This window comes from Brienomyrus brachyistius, chromosome 23 (genome assembly GCF_023856365.1).
Source record: "Brienomyrus brachyistius isolate T26 chromosome 23, BBRACH_0.4, whole genome shotgun sequence".
Lineage (NCBI taxonomy): Eukaryota > Metazoa > Chordata > Actinopteri > Osteoglossiformes > Mormyridae > Brienomyrus > Brienomyrus brachyistius.
The window spans coordinates 18,996,193-19,013,695 of record NC_064555.1 but is presented as its reverse complement, the minus strand read 5'-3'; the positions used below and the strand labels follow the sequence as shown (position 1 = coordinate 19,013,695).

At 47.7% G+C, this 17,503-nt stretch overlaps 1 protein-coding gene across 1 annotated transcript; it reads left to right on the top strand.

Moving 5' to 3' along the window:
• The first annotated feature begins 2,570 nt into the window (after positions 1-2,570).
• LOC125719344 (uncharacterized) lies at positions 2,571-7,170 on the top strand. The gene is made up of 2 exons (XM_048994023.1): positions 2,571-2,656; positions 5,739-7,170. Exons 1-2 carry the CDS (start codon positions 2,571-2,573, stop codon positions 7,168-7,170), a joined length of 1,518 nt encoding a protein of 505 aa, XP_048849980.1.
• Positions 7,171-17,503: the final 10,333 nt, after the last annotated feature.

Below are 17,503 nucleotides of genomic sequence, written 5' to 3'. Positions count from 1 at the left end.
TCCATGGGGTACCACACCGCCCTCTCTCGGTATTGATGGTACAGCCCCGGGCTGTTCCCTGGGGTGCCACACCGCCCTCTCTCGGTATTGATGGTACAGCCCCGGGCTGTTCCCTGGGGTGCCACATCGCCCTCTCTCGGTATTGATGGTACAGCCCCGGGCTGTTCCCTGGGGTGCCACACCGCCCTCTCTCGGTATTGATGGTACAGCCCTGGGCTGTTCCCTGGTGTGCCACACCGCCCTCTCTCGGTATTGATGGTACAGCCCCGGGCTGTTCCCAGGGGTGCCACACCGCCCTCTCTCGGTATTGATGGTACAGCCCCGGGCTGTTCCCTGGGGTGCCACATCGCCCTCTCTCGGTATTGATGGTACAGCCCCGGGCTGTTCCCTGGGGTGCCACACCGCCCTCTCTCGGTATTGATGGTACAGCCCTGGGCTGTTCCCTGGTGTGCCACACCGCCCTCTCTCGGTATTGATGGTACAGCCCCGGGCTGTTCCCTGGGGTGCCACACCGCCCTCTCTCGGTATTGATGGTACAGCCCCGGGCTGTTCCCTGGGGTGCCACACCGCCCTCTCTCGGTATTGATGGCACAGCCCCGGGCTGTTCCCTGGGGTGCCACACCGCCCTCTCTCGGTATTGATGGCACAGCCCCGGGCTGTTCCCTGGGGTGCCACACCGCCCTCTCTAGGTATTCATGGCACAGCCCGGGGCTGTTCCCTGGGGTGCCACACCGCCCTCTCTTGGTATTGATGGTACAGCCCCGGGCTGTTCCCTGGGGTGCCACACCACCCTCTCTCTGTGTCGATGATGCTGCCTCAGATTGTTCCCTGGCATATTAATATCGATGGCAAACTTGCTCTAAGTTTAAAACCAGTGCCAGCAGGTGTTGCATGCTTGACAGTCAGGCTGAGTTGGTTACACTTTTGTTAAGGTGTTTTTTCTGATAGAGAGTTCCTCATTAAGCATTATTTACAATGAACTTGTGTAAATCCCTGACCCTGTAAGGCCTCTCTGTGAATGATTAACATAAAACGATGAATCATCTGTAAAGTGACATTTAAAGAATGAGTTATTTTTCACAAGAACAATAAATACAGGTGCCTCCTCTGATTCAGTATGGCTCTGTAAACAGAGCAGTAATTCCTGTTGGTATAGATTGTGGACTGCAGTAGATTAATTTTAGTATATTATCAGAGTGGGCTACTGCTGTCATTTTTGACATATACTTCAGCCTTAAAACACTTTTTTCCCACACAGTTCATGTAACAGTCTGTTTGTCTAACACAGAGATGCTGAAGACTGATTTTCACATACATCTGACCCAGTTAGATTGCCCCAATGAGGTATGCAGCAATTAACACGTAGATAAAAGAGTTTAAGCATAATAACGTTTCTGTAAGCTCAGCTTCCCTAAAGCCCTTGCTTTAACTTCACATGTTGTTCATTCATTAGGATTTCAAGGATTCCACCAGCGAAGTGATAACAACTGAGTGTGTTGACGTCTCTGTGTCTCTGACAGGCGCAGCAGAAGCGTGAGGTCAGTTCGCTAATTTCACCCACACTGTGCAGCCCCCGGCTGGGGAGCCCAGCTGTTTCCTTTGATGTGTGGAGTTACATTTTCCCAGCTGACACCCCCTGACTGCTCGTGGACAAGCCCTCACATGCAGTGTGTGTTTCAGAACTGGGTGCTGCCATGTTTAGAGAACTTGCTGTGATGGAACTTTCTGACAGCGGGGTTACGATGTGAAGTACAGATACTGATGTCTTACTTTGAAAGAGGTAATGTGGTGTGTATGTATGCGTGCTATGAAAAAGGGTCTATATTGTATGTGCATTGCATGTGTGTGTTGTAAACAGCTCCACCCAATCAGCAGCATGTCTCACCCATTCAGCAGCATGTCTCACCTAAATAGCACCATGCCTCATCCAATCACTGCCATGCTTCACCCAATCAGCACCATGTCTCACCCAATCAGCAGCATGTCTCTCCCAAACAGTGCCATGCTTCAGCCAGTCAGTGGCATGTGTCACCCAATCAGTGCCATGCTTCACCCAAACAGTGCCTTGCCACAGCAGCAGTTCCCTGCCACCAGCCAATCCCACCTGACATTGAAGGTTTAGTGATATGAAGCACATGGCTGTTTTATCAGGGGTATATCGTGAGTCACCATGACTTAGTCACCAAGTTCAGTGTGCATAGTAAGGTAACAGTCTTTGCTTGTAGCCCTCATTATCTTAGTTTAAGGCACAAAGTTACTGTGTACTCATGAATATGCATGAGCGGGTAACGCCAGAGCAGGTGGTCCGTCTGGGCAAAAAAAATGCTGTAGCAATAATGAATGAGGCATCATTAAAATATATTTCACACCAAAATAAACCATGGCCATTCTCCCGATAAATGATGCTTAAAAGACCTCAGTACTAAACAGCGGAGTTGTCCTTGCTGAGGGCATCACACACCCAGATAGACCAAGCTGGATCACCATGCCTACGACCATATTTATAAAGCATCAAACATTCACCCCTGAGCCTGCCAACACCTCCTTAAAACAAAAGAGCTACATGAGGCATGAGCACTGCGTCCTTTGGCTCAGGAGTGACCCTGAAGCTGGAGCCTCCTGGCCAGAAGGACTTGCTGCCAGTGCATGAACAGCTGTCAGTAACTGCAGCGCGCTCATTCGCCCACTCGGTTAATGCAGAAGATATAAAACAACATGCAAACGGAATGGAGAGAAAACTCCATCCTGCAAGCCATGAGCCATCAAATGTGCATGTTATAAGTGTCACAGGGAACGTTTGGAGCTGTACCTTCTGTGAAAGTGCTGCCACGCTCTTGGGTGAGGTTACTCTGGGAGAACAGCGGCAGCGTTGCTAAAATAACGAGCGGGACTCTACACATGCACTCATGTCGGCACCAGCGTCTATCTCAGAGAGCAGCCCTTTCGCTTAGCAGCACGGAGAGATTCCATCAGCAAGGGTTGGCTTCATGGAGCAGGGCTGGAAGGAGATTCGATACGGACCGCACCAGTGGCTTTGGGCCTTTGGGTCCACACAGGTGCCGTTTGCCCCAGGGAGTCGTGCATAAGGCAGATGGGAGGCTCACGTGATGCTGCTCCGCTCTCGGAGTTACAGAGAAGGGGAGGAGAATGTTTTGTCATGTAATTAGCAGATCGGTATCTGTGTAATGAACATGTTAAATTTAAAACAGCAGCTTACTTTTGCACTGCTGACTGGACTGCCGTGACACACAGGTCCTGCTGACTCATGTCCACCCCCGAGATCCGTGCCCACGGGGCTGAGAGTGGGTCCTCCTGCCTGTGTGTGAATGTGGGATCTGGAAGCGACTTTGCCTTCTGTTCAGAATTCACACCCCACCTCACCCTCCAGAACTCAGATTACCGAAGACATTAAGGGACTCGTCAGTCTCGCTTCCCTAATAAGAGAAAGTGGAAGTCAGGACTCCTCTTATGCCTTTTATACAAACATAGGCATATAAATTAAAGCAACTTTTTATCTGTAGCTTCATTACTCTCACTTGAGCAGAAACATTAACATCTGGCTCCTTTCCACAAGAGTCTACACAGACAGAGTTTGGGGTTACATCTTACTGTCCCATCGCGTGTTAATCTGCAGCTATTAGCCAACGGGGGACTTGCGGCAAACAAATTATCCTTTGCAGTTCGGCCTCACTGATGGTTTCAAACTGATTTAGCAGCTTCCAGTTTTCTGTCCCGTTACTCAGAACAATTGCACCTCAGTTATACATGGCTGCGAGCCTCAGAGCCACTCTGCTCTGCTGATGAATTTCTAACAAGGGCTGGAGGACAGTATTTATTAACCTCTAAAGTGTAGTGAATATTACATCTGAATGGAGTTTATGCTGGCAGTGGCGAGCATGACAATATTTACTCTAATGAGGCTTTGTACAAGCCCATTGAGCTGGCTGAACTGCACATGTATGTAATTCAGTCTCATCAAAGACCATTTTTTCAGCCCATATTGATGATTTATGCAGTAAGTGAAGATATGAAGAGCAGAGAGCTCTGCACAATCTTTGTTAAACAACACACAGCAGCCCATCTGTGCCTTACAGCTGAATCACAGACAGGGGGTGTCAGGGGGCAGTCAGAAGGTGTGAGGGGGCAGGCAGTGGATGTCTACAAGCAGTCAGTGGGTGTCAGGGGGCAATCGGAGAGTGTGAGGTGGCAGTCAGAAGGTGTCAGCAGGCAGTCAGAGAGTATCAAGGGGCAGTCAGAGGAAGTGAGGTTGCAGTCAGTGGGTGTCAGGGGGCAGTCAGATGGTGTCAGGGGGCTGTCAATGGGTGTCAGGGGGCAATCAGAGAGTGTGAGGTGGCAGTCAGAAGGTGTCAACAGGCAGTCAGAGAGTACAGTATCAAGAGGCAGTCAGAGAGTATCAAGGGGTAGTCAGAGGGTATCAGGGGGCGGTCAGTAGGTGTCAGCAGGCAGTCAGAGGGTATCAGGGGGCAGTCAGAGGGTATCATGGGGCAGTCAGTAGGTGTCAGAGGGCAGTCAGAGGGTATCAAGGGGCAGTCAGAGGGTATCGGAGCAGTCAGTGCATGTCAGCGAGCAGTCAGTGGTTGTCAGGGGGCAGTCAGAGGGTATCGGGGGCAGGCAGTGGGTGTCAAGGGGCAGTCAGAGAGTATCGAGGGCAGGCAGTGGGTGTCAGGGGGCAGTCAGAGGGTATCAGGGGGCAGGCAGTGGGTGTCAGGGGGCAGTCAGAGGGTATCAGGGGGCAGGCAGTGGGTGTCAGGGGGAAATTAGAGGGTATCAGGGGGCAGGCAGTGGGTGTCAAGGGGCAGTCAGAGGGTATCGGGGGCAGGCAGTGGGTGTTAGGGGGCAGTTTACATTGTGATGCTGTTCTTTTTCAGTTTTTTGTAATTTTTCTTATTTAAATCACCAAAGATAAACTGCTGCGCATGTTGTCAGAGCATTCAGCATAGAAAAAGAAAAATCTTCCTCCGGTTAAATCCACAACTGTATGTAACCGGCGATAAGGTGTAAGAATTAAAAGTACCTCTGAAAAAAAATTATCTAAACTGTTAGATTTTTCTGATTCCATCCCTCCAGTGTGGTTATTACAAAATTTCTGATATATACCTCATTATACGGCAAGTTTATGCTCAGGAAGGTCTGTTCTTCTTCAATTATGATCAACCCAGAGGGAAACTCAGCTTATTCCTCAATTTTCAACTCAATTATGCTCAGAAACTCAGAAACCAAACATTATCACAAGAGAATTTAAATATATTCACTAACCTAGAGGCAAAGACCAGTTTCAAACTGGGATAGCGTGGCTAACTTACTGTGCCTTTAGGCTATGGCGGTGTTTCATAGCTGCAGATACTCTTCCAGATTTGCCCAGTTTGCTGATCATAGTCAATATGAAAATAGAATCATATCAATTCATTCGATCTGTTCTTTGAAGTTTTTTAAACAAGGAAACATTGAAAAGGTCCCTTTGGGACAGTTTGTGACATGGAACTGAACTATAGCTGTGGGAAATGACAGCGATGAGTTTGGGAAATGGAAGCAAATAAATTAAATTAATTAATTAATTAATTAATAAGTTTAACGCCAGTAGGGAAGCAAACAGAAGCACAAGTAGCGATGCTGAAACATCTTTAAGCAGAGATGCCTGTAGGGAGCTGAGCAGGGGGGGCACCAGGGGAGTGGGAGGGCGGTGGATACCGGGGAGACCGTGGCTGGGGGGAGGGCAGTGGATACCGGGGAGACCGTGGCCAGGGGGAGGGCAGTGGATACCGGGGAGACCGTGGCCAGGGGGAGGGCAGTGGATACCGGGGAGACCGTGGCTGGGGGGAGGGCAGTGGATACCGGGGAGACCGTGGCCAGGGGGAGGGCAGTGGATACCGGGGAGACCGTGGCCAGGGGGAGGGCGGTGGATACCGGGGAGACCGTGGTCAGGGGGAGGGCGGTGGATACCAGGGAGACCGTGGTCAGGGGGAGGGCGGTGGATACCAGGGAGACCGTGGTCAGGGGGAGGGCGGTGGATACCGGGGAGACCGTGGTCAGGGGGAGGGCAGTGGATACCGGGGAGACCGTGGCCGGGGGGAGGGCAGTGGATACCGGGGAGACCGTGGTCAGGGGGAGGGCGGTGGATACCGGGGAGACCGTGGTCAGGGGGAGGGCAGTGGATACCGGGGAGACCGTGGCCGGGGGGAGGGCGGTGGATACCGGGGAGACCGTGGCTGGGGGGAGGGCGGTGGATACCGGGGAGACCGTGGTCAGGGGGAGGGCAGTGGATACCGGGGAGACCGTGGTCGGGGGGAGGGCGGTGGATACCGGGGAGACCGTGGTCAGGGGGAGGGCGGTGGATACCGGGGAGACCGTGGTCAGGGGGAGGGCGGTGGATACCGGGGAGACCGTGGCCGGGGGGAGGGCAGTGGATACCGGGGAGGCCGTGGCTGGGGGGAGGGCGGTGGATACCGGGGAGACCGTGGTCAGGGGGAGGGCGGTGGATACCGGGGAGACCGTGGTCAGGGGGAGGGCGGTGGATACCGGGGAGACCGTGGTCAGGGGGAGGGCGGTGGATACCGGGGAGGCCGTGGTCAGGGGGAGGGCGGTGGATACCGGGGAGGCCGTGGTCGGGGGGAGGGCGGTGGATACCGGGGAGACCGTGGTCAGGGGGAGGGCAGTGGATACCGGGGAGGCCGTGGCTGGGGGGAGGGCAGTGGATACCGGGGAGAGCGTGGTCAGGGGGAGGGCGGTGGATACCGGGGAGGCCGTGGTCGGGGGGAGGGCGGTGGATACCGGGGAGGCCGTGGTCAGGGGGAGGGCGGTGGATACCGGGGAGGCCGTGGTCGGGGGGAGGGCGGTGGATACCGGGGAGGCCGTGGTCAGGGGGAGGGCGGTGGATACCGGGGAGGCCGTGGTCAGGGGGAGGGCGGTGGATACCGGGGAGGCCGTGGTCAGGGGGAGGGCGGTGGATACCGGGGAGGCCGTGGTCAGGGGGAGGGCAGTGGATACCGGGGAGGCCGTGGCTGGGGGGAGGGCAGTGGATACCGGGGAGGCCGTGGTCGGTGGGAGGGCGGTAGATCCCTGGCTTCCCAAATTGAAATGCATCCTTTGAATGATGGCTGTCTGGAGGAACGGAGTGCTGACTGTGTTGAAACGACGGTTCTGCGTGACTAGAGCTCATCTCCTCCATGGTCCCTCCATGGCACTACAGCAGAGCCAACCAGGAAGCAGAGCAGGTGCGACTCATCTTCACTGTCTTCTCTGGAGCACTAATTTTAATCTGGCTACGACTGACAATGAAAATTAAATCTAAGAAATATCTTTAAATGTACTGTACAATGGACTTGCGAAAGTCCTTCCTTTTTCTTGCGAACACCTACTAACACCTAAAACAAGCTTCATAAAACTAACAACATCCAGATTACAACAATGGTCTGAAATAAAATCATTGTTAGGTTTATTTGTATCATTTTGCTAATTCATCCTCAAAATATGTGTCTAACAGGAAAAGCACAGAAATATGATTTGATCAAGCTTATTGTAATAAAAAAATATTGTTTTTAGTTTCTCTTATAATTTATAGCAAGCCATTTTAGCATTTTATATCACAAATTCAGTTCTGACTGTGCAGGGTCGCGGGGGATCTGGAGCCTGTTCTGGAGGGGACAAGGCAGGAAGCAACAGAATTTACCGCCGGAGTGAATCAGTCACTCAATTAATCAATCAGTTTATTTGTATAACATGTTTCCAAAGTCAAGCAAATTGACTGACCAACGTGCTGCACAATGGGAGATGCGTCAGGTATGTAAAGATTTAAAACAATAAAACAGATATAATAGAAGTGAATAAAGTCGAAACTCTGTATTAAAAAAGCAAATCAAGAGAAAAGTTTAATTTTAATACGTGGGGAAACATTAAAGAAAACATTAATCTTAGTATGTGAGGACATATTAACCCAGTTTTTTGTGAAAAGTTTTTAGATATACATGTGCATTTTTCATATGCTTATTGATTGTTTATTGAACATTTTAGTAGCTACTTTGCAGACATAAAAAAGATAAACGACGTGGGTGTATTCTTTTCATCTATTAACAAAGTCATTTTGTTTAATGTGACTAACTTGAATGACTTGCATCAGTAGCAGAGATTTGTAGTCATGGATGTGCATAAATTTTGTGTGAAAGAAATCAATTAATATAGTGCTTTCCAAATCACGATATTGTTCTGAACTTTGCATTCACTGTATTTATCAAAAATAAATGGCAGGTTATGTTGCACCGGTCTGCAACAAAGTTGAGACAGCAGGGAGGAATTCAAGATTATTACAGAAACACCCAGTACAGCACACAATTCAGGTTCCTTTAAGGAATGAATCAAAGTCTCTTTGCAACAAAGTAAGACCCCCTACAACATAAGTAGCCTTTCTTTGTCCTTCCAAATAAGAAATTTAGAAAATTATATTTTTTGCAAAATGATAAGTATGATAATAAATACCCCTCCGTGACTTGCCACCTTATGGTGGGGGAGAGGATTGCATGCCTCTGTCAACCTCGGAGCTATGTTATCAGGGGCAATTGCCCCTGGTAGAGTCTCCCGAGGCAAATCGGTCCTAGTTGAGCAGCCGGACTAAGTACGAGTCGCATAGACCCCCCATGACAGGCCCACGGAGGGTAATGTTACCTCACCTGGGGGTGAGTTTCTTGAAGCCTTCTTAACGCTACATCATTCGAAAGTTCTATCTTTTAACAAAGAACTGATGAACGACATAGCATTAAGAAGGTTTTGGGAAACTCACCCTGGACTGGGAAGACCAGGACCCCACCCTAGACCAAGGCCTAAGGAGGGAGCTCGTGGATGAGTGCCAGGTGGATAGGTCTCTACCCATGGAGCCTGGCCAGGCACAGCCCAAAAGGGTCACACGGGTCCACCCTCCTGTGGATCCACAACCTGCAGGAGGAGCCTTGAAAGTTGGGTGCAGTGTACATTACTTGGCAGTCGAAGGCAGAAGCCTCGGCGGATGATCTTCAGCCATCAAATCTGACTATAGGTACATGGAACATATCATCTGTGGTGGGAAAGGAGCCTGAGGTGGAGGTACACTAGAGAGATACTAAGTAGATTAGATATAGTTAGGCTCATCTCAATGCACAGCTCGGGCACTGGAACCAAGCTCCTGGAAAGGTGCTGGACTCCATTCCACTGTGGTGGTGACCACGGTATAAGGTGCCAGGCAGGGGTGGGTCTACTTATAGCTCACTGCTTGGCACCAGTTCATTGGTGTTTATGCCGATGAATGAGAGGGTGGTCTTCCTTTGACTTCGTTTCGGGGGACGGGCTCTGACTGTTACCTGCAGGTATCCAGAAGGAGCAATGTGGATTCCTTCCTGGTCATGGAATGCTGAACTTGGAAAAGGCATTTGATTGCATTGCTTGGGAGGTCCTTTGGGGAGTGGTTCAGGATTATGGGGTAAAGGGTTTGCTGTTGCGGGCCATCAGGTTCCTGTATATACAGAGCAAGAGTTGTGTTTGCATCACCAGTAGTAAGTCATACTCATTCCTGGTGGGCGTTGGTTTCTGCCATGGCTGCAGTGTGTCACTCATTCTGTTCATAGCTGTCATGGACAGAATTTTTAGACATAGCTAAGGGGTGGAGGTAGTCTGGTTCAGTGGTCTCAGGATCGCATCTTTGCTTTTTGCAGAAGATGAGGTCCTGTTGGCTTCAATTGGCTGTGACCTGCAGCTTGCACAGGGGCGGTTTGCTGCTCCAAGCCTGTGGCCATGGTTCTCGACTGAAAAAGGGTGGATTTCCCTCTCCTAGTGAGGAATGAGTTATTGCCTCAAGTTGAGGAGTTTAAATGTCTTGGGGTCTTGTTCACTAGTAGGGAAAGAAGGGAGCAGGAGATGGATCGATGCAGCATTGGCAGTAATGTGGACACTACCATTCTGTTGTGGTGAAGAGAGAGCTGAGCCAGAAGGCACTGCTATCAATTTACAGCCAATTTATGTTCCTACCCTCAGCTATGGGTAGTGACCAAAACAATGAGATTGTTGATACAAGCGGCAGAAATGAGTTTGCATCACAGGGTGTTGGGGTTCAGCCTTAGACTTAGCTTGAAGTAGAGTTGTTGTCCCGCCATATCGAAAGGAGTCAGTTGAAGTGGTGGTTTGGGCATCTGTGTAGGACACCTCATGCACACCTCCTTGAGGTTAGGTTTAGGGTTAGGTTTAGGTTTAGGGTTAGGGTTAGGGTTAGGGTTAGGGTTAGGGTTAGGGTGGCTGGGGAATGCCTTAGTATTCCCCTGGTGGTGCTGAAGGAGATGGCTGGTGAGAGAGGTCTGGGCATCCCTGTTCCCATGACTTCATCCTGGATAAGTGGTAGAAATTTAAATTTATGAATGAATGCATGGATGGATAATAGAGCGAAAAAGCCTGCAGCTGTTTACGGACCACAGAATATTCAGAAAGTGTGACATTACAGCCGTGTAGCTTTATTCCAGTGATCCATAGGATACAATTACAGAACGTCAGTACATTCAGAAAGTGTGACATTGTAGCTGTATAGCATCATTCCAGTGGTTCAGAGGATACAATTACAGAACGTCAGTACATTCAGAGAGTGTGACATTGTAGCTGTACAGCATCATTGCAGTGCTCCACAGGATAAAATTCCAGAACTTTTTGGCTCTGCTAAGATATTAAACATGAATAGTCCAAAATCATAACCTATAATTCAAACTGACCGTCAGGTTAAGCGCCTACCTGAAGAACATCACCAGAACAGTTGTGGGATTTGAACCATCAGCATTCTTGTGTCCACATTATAAAGCAGGAAAGCTCTTGCCACCATGGCAGTCCAGAGCTGACCTGTAGCAGTGAGTCTGAATCCCAGTAACCTGCTGTGTTTGCAGCTAAGACAGTATTTCTCTCCCTCGGGACCTTCTGTATGCCTTTGTACTTTAATCTGTTTGCTTTGAAAAACTTGTAACCCAGGCCTGGGCTATATTTTATGAAAATATGATTTGTCTTTGAAATTTTATTTAAGTGGCTATGGAAAATTGATGGATGGGTGGGTGGATTATGTTAAAGAATTAATGTATAGCTACAGGTACAATGATGTAATATCTGTGCTGGAGCAGCCTGCCTGACATTATCTATGTGTGGCGTGTGTCAGGCACTGTGAAGCTCCGAGCCAAGGACGCAAGGGTGCTTTGGACGGCAAATTTATAAGCAAAAAACACCTGCAGGGGCAGGTGGGCACATTGCCGTATTCACATGCTTTATAGTCCTCTTCATATCTTACACCTGTCATACTTTGTCTTATAAAAATGTAGACCCCATCTTTTATGTGGGAGGTCTTAAACTCTACTAATGAACAATTTCACAGTGGCCTAACATAGGTCACAGAAGCGATCTGCCTTTTATAAGTATTTACGTGATCAGCAGACCAGCCTTACAACATACAGCTCTTTCCTGTATGTAGCTAGATTTTTACAGAAACTTTGTTAAAATGAGTCTTAAAGCAGAATGTCACTGCACACTAACCAACTCTCTGAATGTGACCTGGGAAGGGGTGGATCAAAGCGGCTTACAGACTCTGCAGTGCAGAATCTGGGACTGGGTTGCCCGGAACATTCTGGTCACACAGATGTCCTGACGATCACATGGTGAAGCTTGTATAGGAATATTTTCACTGAAGTCTTTATCACTTCTGCCTCATGGATGGGTTTCCGCTGACTCCCTCCACACAAGGACACACTTTCTGAACCTCTAGGAAAAGCATCAGAAATACCCATAATTTCCAGTCTCATTGTGAAAAATGTGTGTATCTGAAGCCACTCTTTGGACTGCGGCTGTCTTGTCCTACAGTTAAACGTGGCGTTCTAGTTGTCCTCTGCTGCAGTGTCGCTTTGTCTCTCTGGAGATTTGTTGTCTGTATCTTTAAGTGAAACACTCTCAGCCAAGGCTTTTGTTTGCCTTCCCTTTTCGGCATTGAATGATCCATCTGTTTATACTACCTGATCCTGCTCTTTGTGTGTTTGCCCAGCCTTCTCTCTGAATGGAATAAAACTTGAAATGAACCTCATCAATACATGGAACTGAATGCCTGACAGCCAACTTGTCAACCCTTTACTTCCTCATGATCACTTATTTGCTCAGTTCACCTTGACCCCCCCCCCCCCACATTTCCGTCTTCCAACCCCTCCCTGAACCTCCTTCTGTCGTGACCTTCGCTGTCTCACCTGCACCTGCTTCTCTGTTTCAGTCTTCTGCTCCCTGCCATCTCCTGAGGATTCCTCTCTTGATGCCGATGGAGGCTACAACAACTGTGCTTAACTGCTGTGCTTGCCTCCTGTCTTGACATCTTCTCTCCACTCTTCTCCTGTGCAGTATACTTGCAACCGTCTCGTACCTGACTCTCCAGTATGATCCGTGCGCTCAGGATGAATGAGAGGAAATGGTGCTGAAATAGCATCTCATGGGGCAGGTTCAGTACCAGTCAGTGGCGGATGGTGATATTTACCACAGGGAAGCACAGTGTCAACAGCCGGCAGTATAACCAAAACTGGTCTTTTTTTCTTATTTTAGCTACTTATATGTAATTTCTGCTTTCCTTTCTTGGTGTAAGAAATGATCTATTACCCTGTCATACCAGCATGGCTCCTTCTTAAGCGATGTGACCATATTAAACATACAGACACCTTAGTTAGTAAGCTAACTGCAAAACTAGTCTATGAAATATCAAAAACTCAATGATAATGACTTCATTTACAATATTTACAAATGCCAGTGGTAAAAGATGGCATACGACACAATTAGCTGTCACTCTAGGTTGCAACAAACCATTTCTGTGCCACTGCGTGTGACTAAATGAATAAATACCTCAAGCCAGCACCTCTGACGTTATGTGAAACCTGTCAGTCATGTGCATTAATGTTATTGGCAGGTTACCCTGTGTTGTCAAAACCTCTCCTCCAATCACCATACAGAGTCAGGCTTCCAAGTGGGTCTAAAATATCTGACTGCAAGTCTATTTGTCCAATCAGCGTTGTTCAACCAAAACTATGTATGAAATCCTCATAGACTCCCAGTGAAGAATGGCGTATGGATGGGCTCCAAACACACATCCTCGAAGCATGTTAACCGGTAACCTTTCATCTGTTCTCTATTTAGACAAAGAGCAAAACAGTGATGAAAGATGGCATCACTGGAGACCTGTGGGTTGTATTTATTCTGATTTTAAAAGGAAAATCAATGAAAGTGTTGTTGAAAGCATCTCCCATGAAGCAAGCAGTCCTATGGTTCAACTGGTAAGAAATATCACAATTTTAATTGCTAATAAAATTCATCTACATTGATATACAGACTTTATGACTTTTCTGACTTTGATATAGCAGTTTGCATTTATTTAATGTATTGCACTACTGATAGCAACTCACGATCCAAGACATTCACTCACTAGTTTGCTCATTCTAGTGATGTGAGAATAAAAGTGATTTGATTTGATTAAATTCTTTTGTCAGTTTTAAAGGGGAAACTGAGCTTAGAGCTGTCGCTTGTGCAACCAGTCACTTCTCTCTTCATTGTCAGCCTCCAACTCTGCTGCCAAAATCACCTACTACCAAGAGATTTCCACCACCACTCACACTCGCAGGTTGTCCTCTGTACCCCTCTGCTTCCCCCTCCACCAGGGGTGTAGGTTTCATATTAACATCGGGGGGGGGCCAGATGTATCAGGGTCAGAGGTGTGACGTCCACACCCTCCATCGGCATGGATCCCTCCATACTTGGCTTTCTTTTCCCTCATTCACCCCCTCCAGCCTGCATGTCTCTAAAGTGCTCACCCATCGGCCCACCATCTTTCCTGCACTTACTATTGTACTTATCTGCTTGATTCACTTACCTCTTTTGACTGGCACATTCCCTGCTGCTTTTAAGCCGGCACACCTGTCAGACAGATTATTCCAAGTGGTTTGGGGTGCAGAGTTGTCTAAGACATATTAAGTAACAGCCGGTGTTCCCCAAGGCTCTGTCCTTGGTCCATTCCTCTTACGTCTTTTACATTACCTTTCTAGGACAGATCATACAGTGTCATGGCTTCTTCTACTAGTACTATGCTGATGACATCCAGATCTACTTGACCTTCTCTTCTGGTGATGCCACAATCTCTGCTTGGATCTCTGCATGCTTGGCTAACATCACATTCTGGATGAGGAACCATCATGTCCATCATGTAGTCTCCCAATCTTGCAAGTTTTCCCTTTATAACATTAGGAAGATCAGAACTTTTCTGTTTCAGTAAGCAGCTCAGCTGCTAGTCAAAGCTCTTGTTCTGACTCTCTGCAGATCTGCCAGCTTGTGCTATCACACTACTGTAGGTGATTCAAAATTCTAGAGCATGTCTAATATACAGTCGGCCCAAATGTCCTCATGTCACACCCCTCCTGGTCACTCTTCACTAGCTTTCTACTGGCACTCACGTCAAGGTCAAGGCACCCATCTCCATCAAAAGGCTCCTCGTGACTCATGTCGCATTTCTGCTTTATATACATTATCAGTGTCATACAATTCCTACCCGCTCTCTATACCTTTCCAGATTCCCATGCCCTTCTTGCCTCCTCTCTATACCTTTCCAGATTCCCATGCCCTTCCTGCCTGCTCTATATACCTTTCCAGATTCCCATGCCCTTCCTGCCTCCTCTCTATACCTTTCCAGATTCCCATGCCCTTCTTGCCTCCTCTCTATATCTTTCCAGATTCCCATGCACTTCCTGCCTGCTATATATCCTTTTCCAGATATCATGCACTTCCTGCCTGCTCTATATACATTTTCCAGATTCCCATACATTTCTTGTCTAGTCTGTATACATTTACCGGAATCCCATACATTTCCTGTCTGGTCTGTATACATTTTCTGGATTCCCATACATTTCCTGTCTGGTCTGTATACATTTTCCGGATTCCCATACATTTCCTGTGTAGTCTATATACATTTTCCGGATTCCCATACATTTCCTGTCTGATCTGTATATATTTTCCGGATTCCCATACATTTCCTGTGTGGTCTGTATACATTTTCCGGATTCCCATACATTTCTTGTGTGGTCTATATACATTTTCCGGATTCCCATACATTTCCTGTCTGGTCTGTATACATTTTCCGGATTCCCATACATTCCCTGTGTGGTCTGTATACATTTTCCGGATTCCCATACATTTCCTGTATGGTCTATATACATTTTTCGGAATCCCATGCATTTCTTGTATGTTCTCTATACATTATGAGAGTCTCATATAATTCCTGCCTGATCTATGTACTTTTTCCAATTCCTATGCACTTCCTGTCTGCTCTATGTACCTTCCAGTCCCATTCCTAGTCATATACAAGTCAATTTCCATGTACACTTATATGTTTATTTTAGTGTACTTTGCGTACATCCCAGACATACTTTCTGGAAAAAAGCTGTTACATACACACACACACACACACACACACACACACACACACACAGACTGTTATATGTTAGTGACTCAAAATCGAGTTTGGTGTGAACTTCTTATATCACAGAGGTAAATGGCACAGAAAGGTCACAGAAAAGGACCAAAGGGATTTTTAAAGGTTATATGCAAGACATGAAGAGGGTGACATATTGCATCATCAGGAACACGAGTTGAACAGATCGCTGCTATGCAGTGACAGCTGCTCTAGCTGTGTTGTGCTGCTTGTTTCTCAAAACCATAGGGAGCAGCTTGCTGCATTTGGGGAGGTGGGGGGGGGGTTGGTGGGGTGCCTGTTCTCCTTCAGAACCCATAGCAGCAACAGTATACTCAGTGCAGGGAGCTGTGGGATACTCAGCCCTCCAAAGGAAACAGGAAATGACAGCACAACCTGCTGTTACTATGGAAACAGGAGCACTGGTCCTGGCCCTCTTCCTGACTCCACCACTGATGCTTAACTCTCCAAATGCTGCCATCATCTTACTTACAAAAAGAACATGTTCTGCCACGATGTTCCCCTAAACCAGTGGTTCTCAACCTCGGTCCTCAGGTTATACTGCCCTGCTTGTTTTCCAGCTATCCCTGCCCTTCACACTGCTGATTACCTGGATCAGGTGTGTTCAGTCAATCAGAAGCTGAAAGACAGCTGGGACTTGTGTGTGGGGCAGGGATAGCTGGAAAACAAGCAGGGCAGTGGGGCCCGAAGACCGACATTGAGAACCACTGCCCTAAACAGAACAGTTATTGTATGGTAAACAAAATCACCTGAGGTGTCTGCCATTGGGACATGACGAAGTAGGCTGAAAGGGTAGCCATCTTCCACAATTAGCACAACACATACTGTCTCTTTACTCATAGGCAGTCTGTAATATCTTGGACCAGAATGTAACAGGCACTCCACTGGGCTGATCTACTGACTCTAAAAAGAAATTTTCAGGGATAGCCATTGATTCACAGGAAAACGTCCTATTAATTAATGTTTTCAAAGATAGACCTACACTATTCATTAGACAGTAACACTAAAGCATGCGCCAGTGACTCAGACACCTGGATTCTTTAGACTGAGCAGAGGGTCCATGCAGTGGCTTGAGGAAACATGGGCATCAGGAAGGCCCTCGAGGCTGACCGGGACTCGCATCTAAGCATCACCAGCCGGTCTGGAGCGACACTGACTGAATGCGAGCTCTGCATAATTAAGAAATGCGCATGCTGAGGCACGCTGCCTTTGTCGATGGGGTAACACAGTCAGCAGAGAGAACCTGTGAACAAGCCCCCCAGATTTCATGCTGCTGAGTCATTTATGGAGATGATGGTATCAACAGGCTGTATTGCCAGATGAAAACTGGATACAATCAATTATCCACAGCTTTCTTACACTGCTGGCCTTGAGAATGGGGATGAGGGTCAAGGGGCGCATTGCAAGCAGCACATAGTTTCGAAGCATATAAAGTGAGTGTTCCATTCAGCACCAGCAGTACAGTCAGAAACTAATCTGCGGAAAGACCTGTACAAGAACCACAGACATCAGTATCAACAACTCAATAACAGCGTCAGCATTCATGAGCATCATTGTGAGCATGAGGCAGCTCTGCAGGTATATTTATATTGCATAGTTCGCACGTATTTACTTTTTTATTTGTCAGTCCATTCATTCATCTATCCATCCCTCTATTTTCTTAACTTCTCATACCAGGAAGCATTGGCCACAAGGTAGGACCCCCAGGCTGAGATGCTGGAGCATCAGAATCATCGCAATGACGTACATCTTACATTTAATGCTGTTTATGCCTTCTTAAGGAAATGTAGTTTATGATTGCTTCTCAAGATTTGCTGTACTCAGCATTGTCTAACTTTCATTTTGAATTAGAAGGCAAGAAAGACATTTGAAAAAGCTTAGTGAAAGCTTAATGGCTTGTATTCAGATATCTAAATGCAAAGCCGTCATTTCAGCCTTCAACATGACCAGGGATGGAAACTGACATGAACATATCTTTCTGTCTGCAAATGTCTT

Bases quoted from the DNA above. Each gene is read 5' to 3' on its own strand.
- LOC125719344 (XM_048994023.1), top strand. From the start codon at position 2,571: ATGAGCACTGCGTCCTTTGGCTCAGGAGTGACCCTGAAGCTGGAGCCT. The intron at 2,657-5,738 runs GTCAGTAACTGC...GGGGGAGGGCAG, and splicing joins CTGCCAGTGCATGAACAGCT to TGGATACCGGGGAGACCGTG.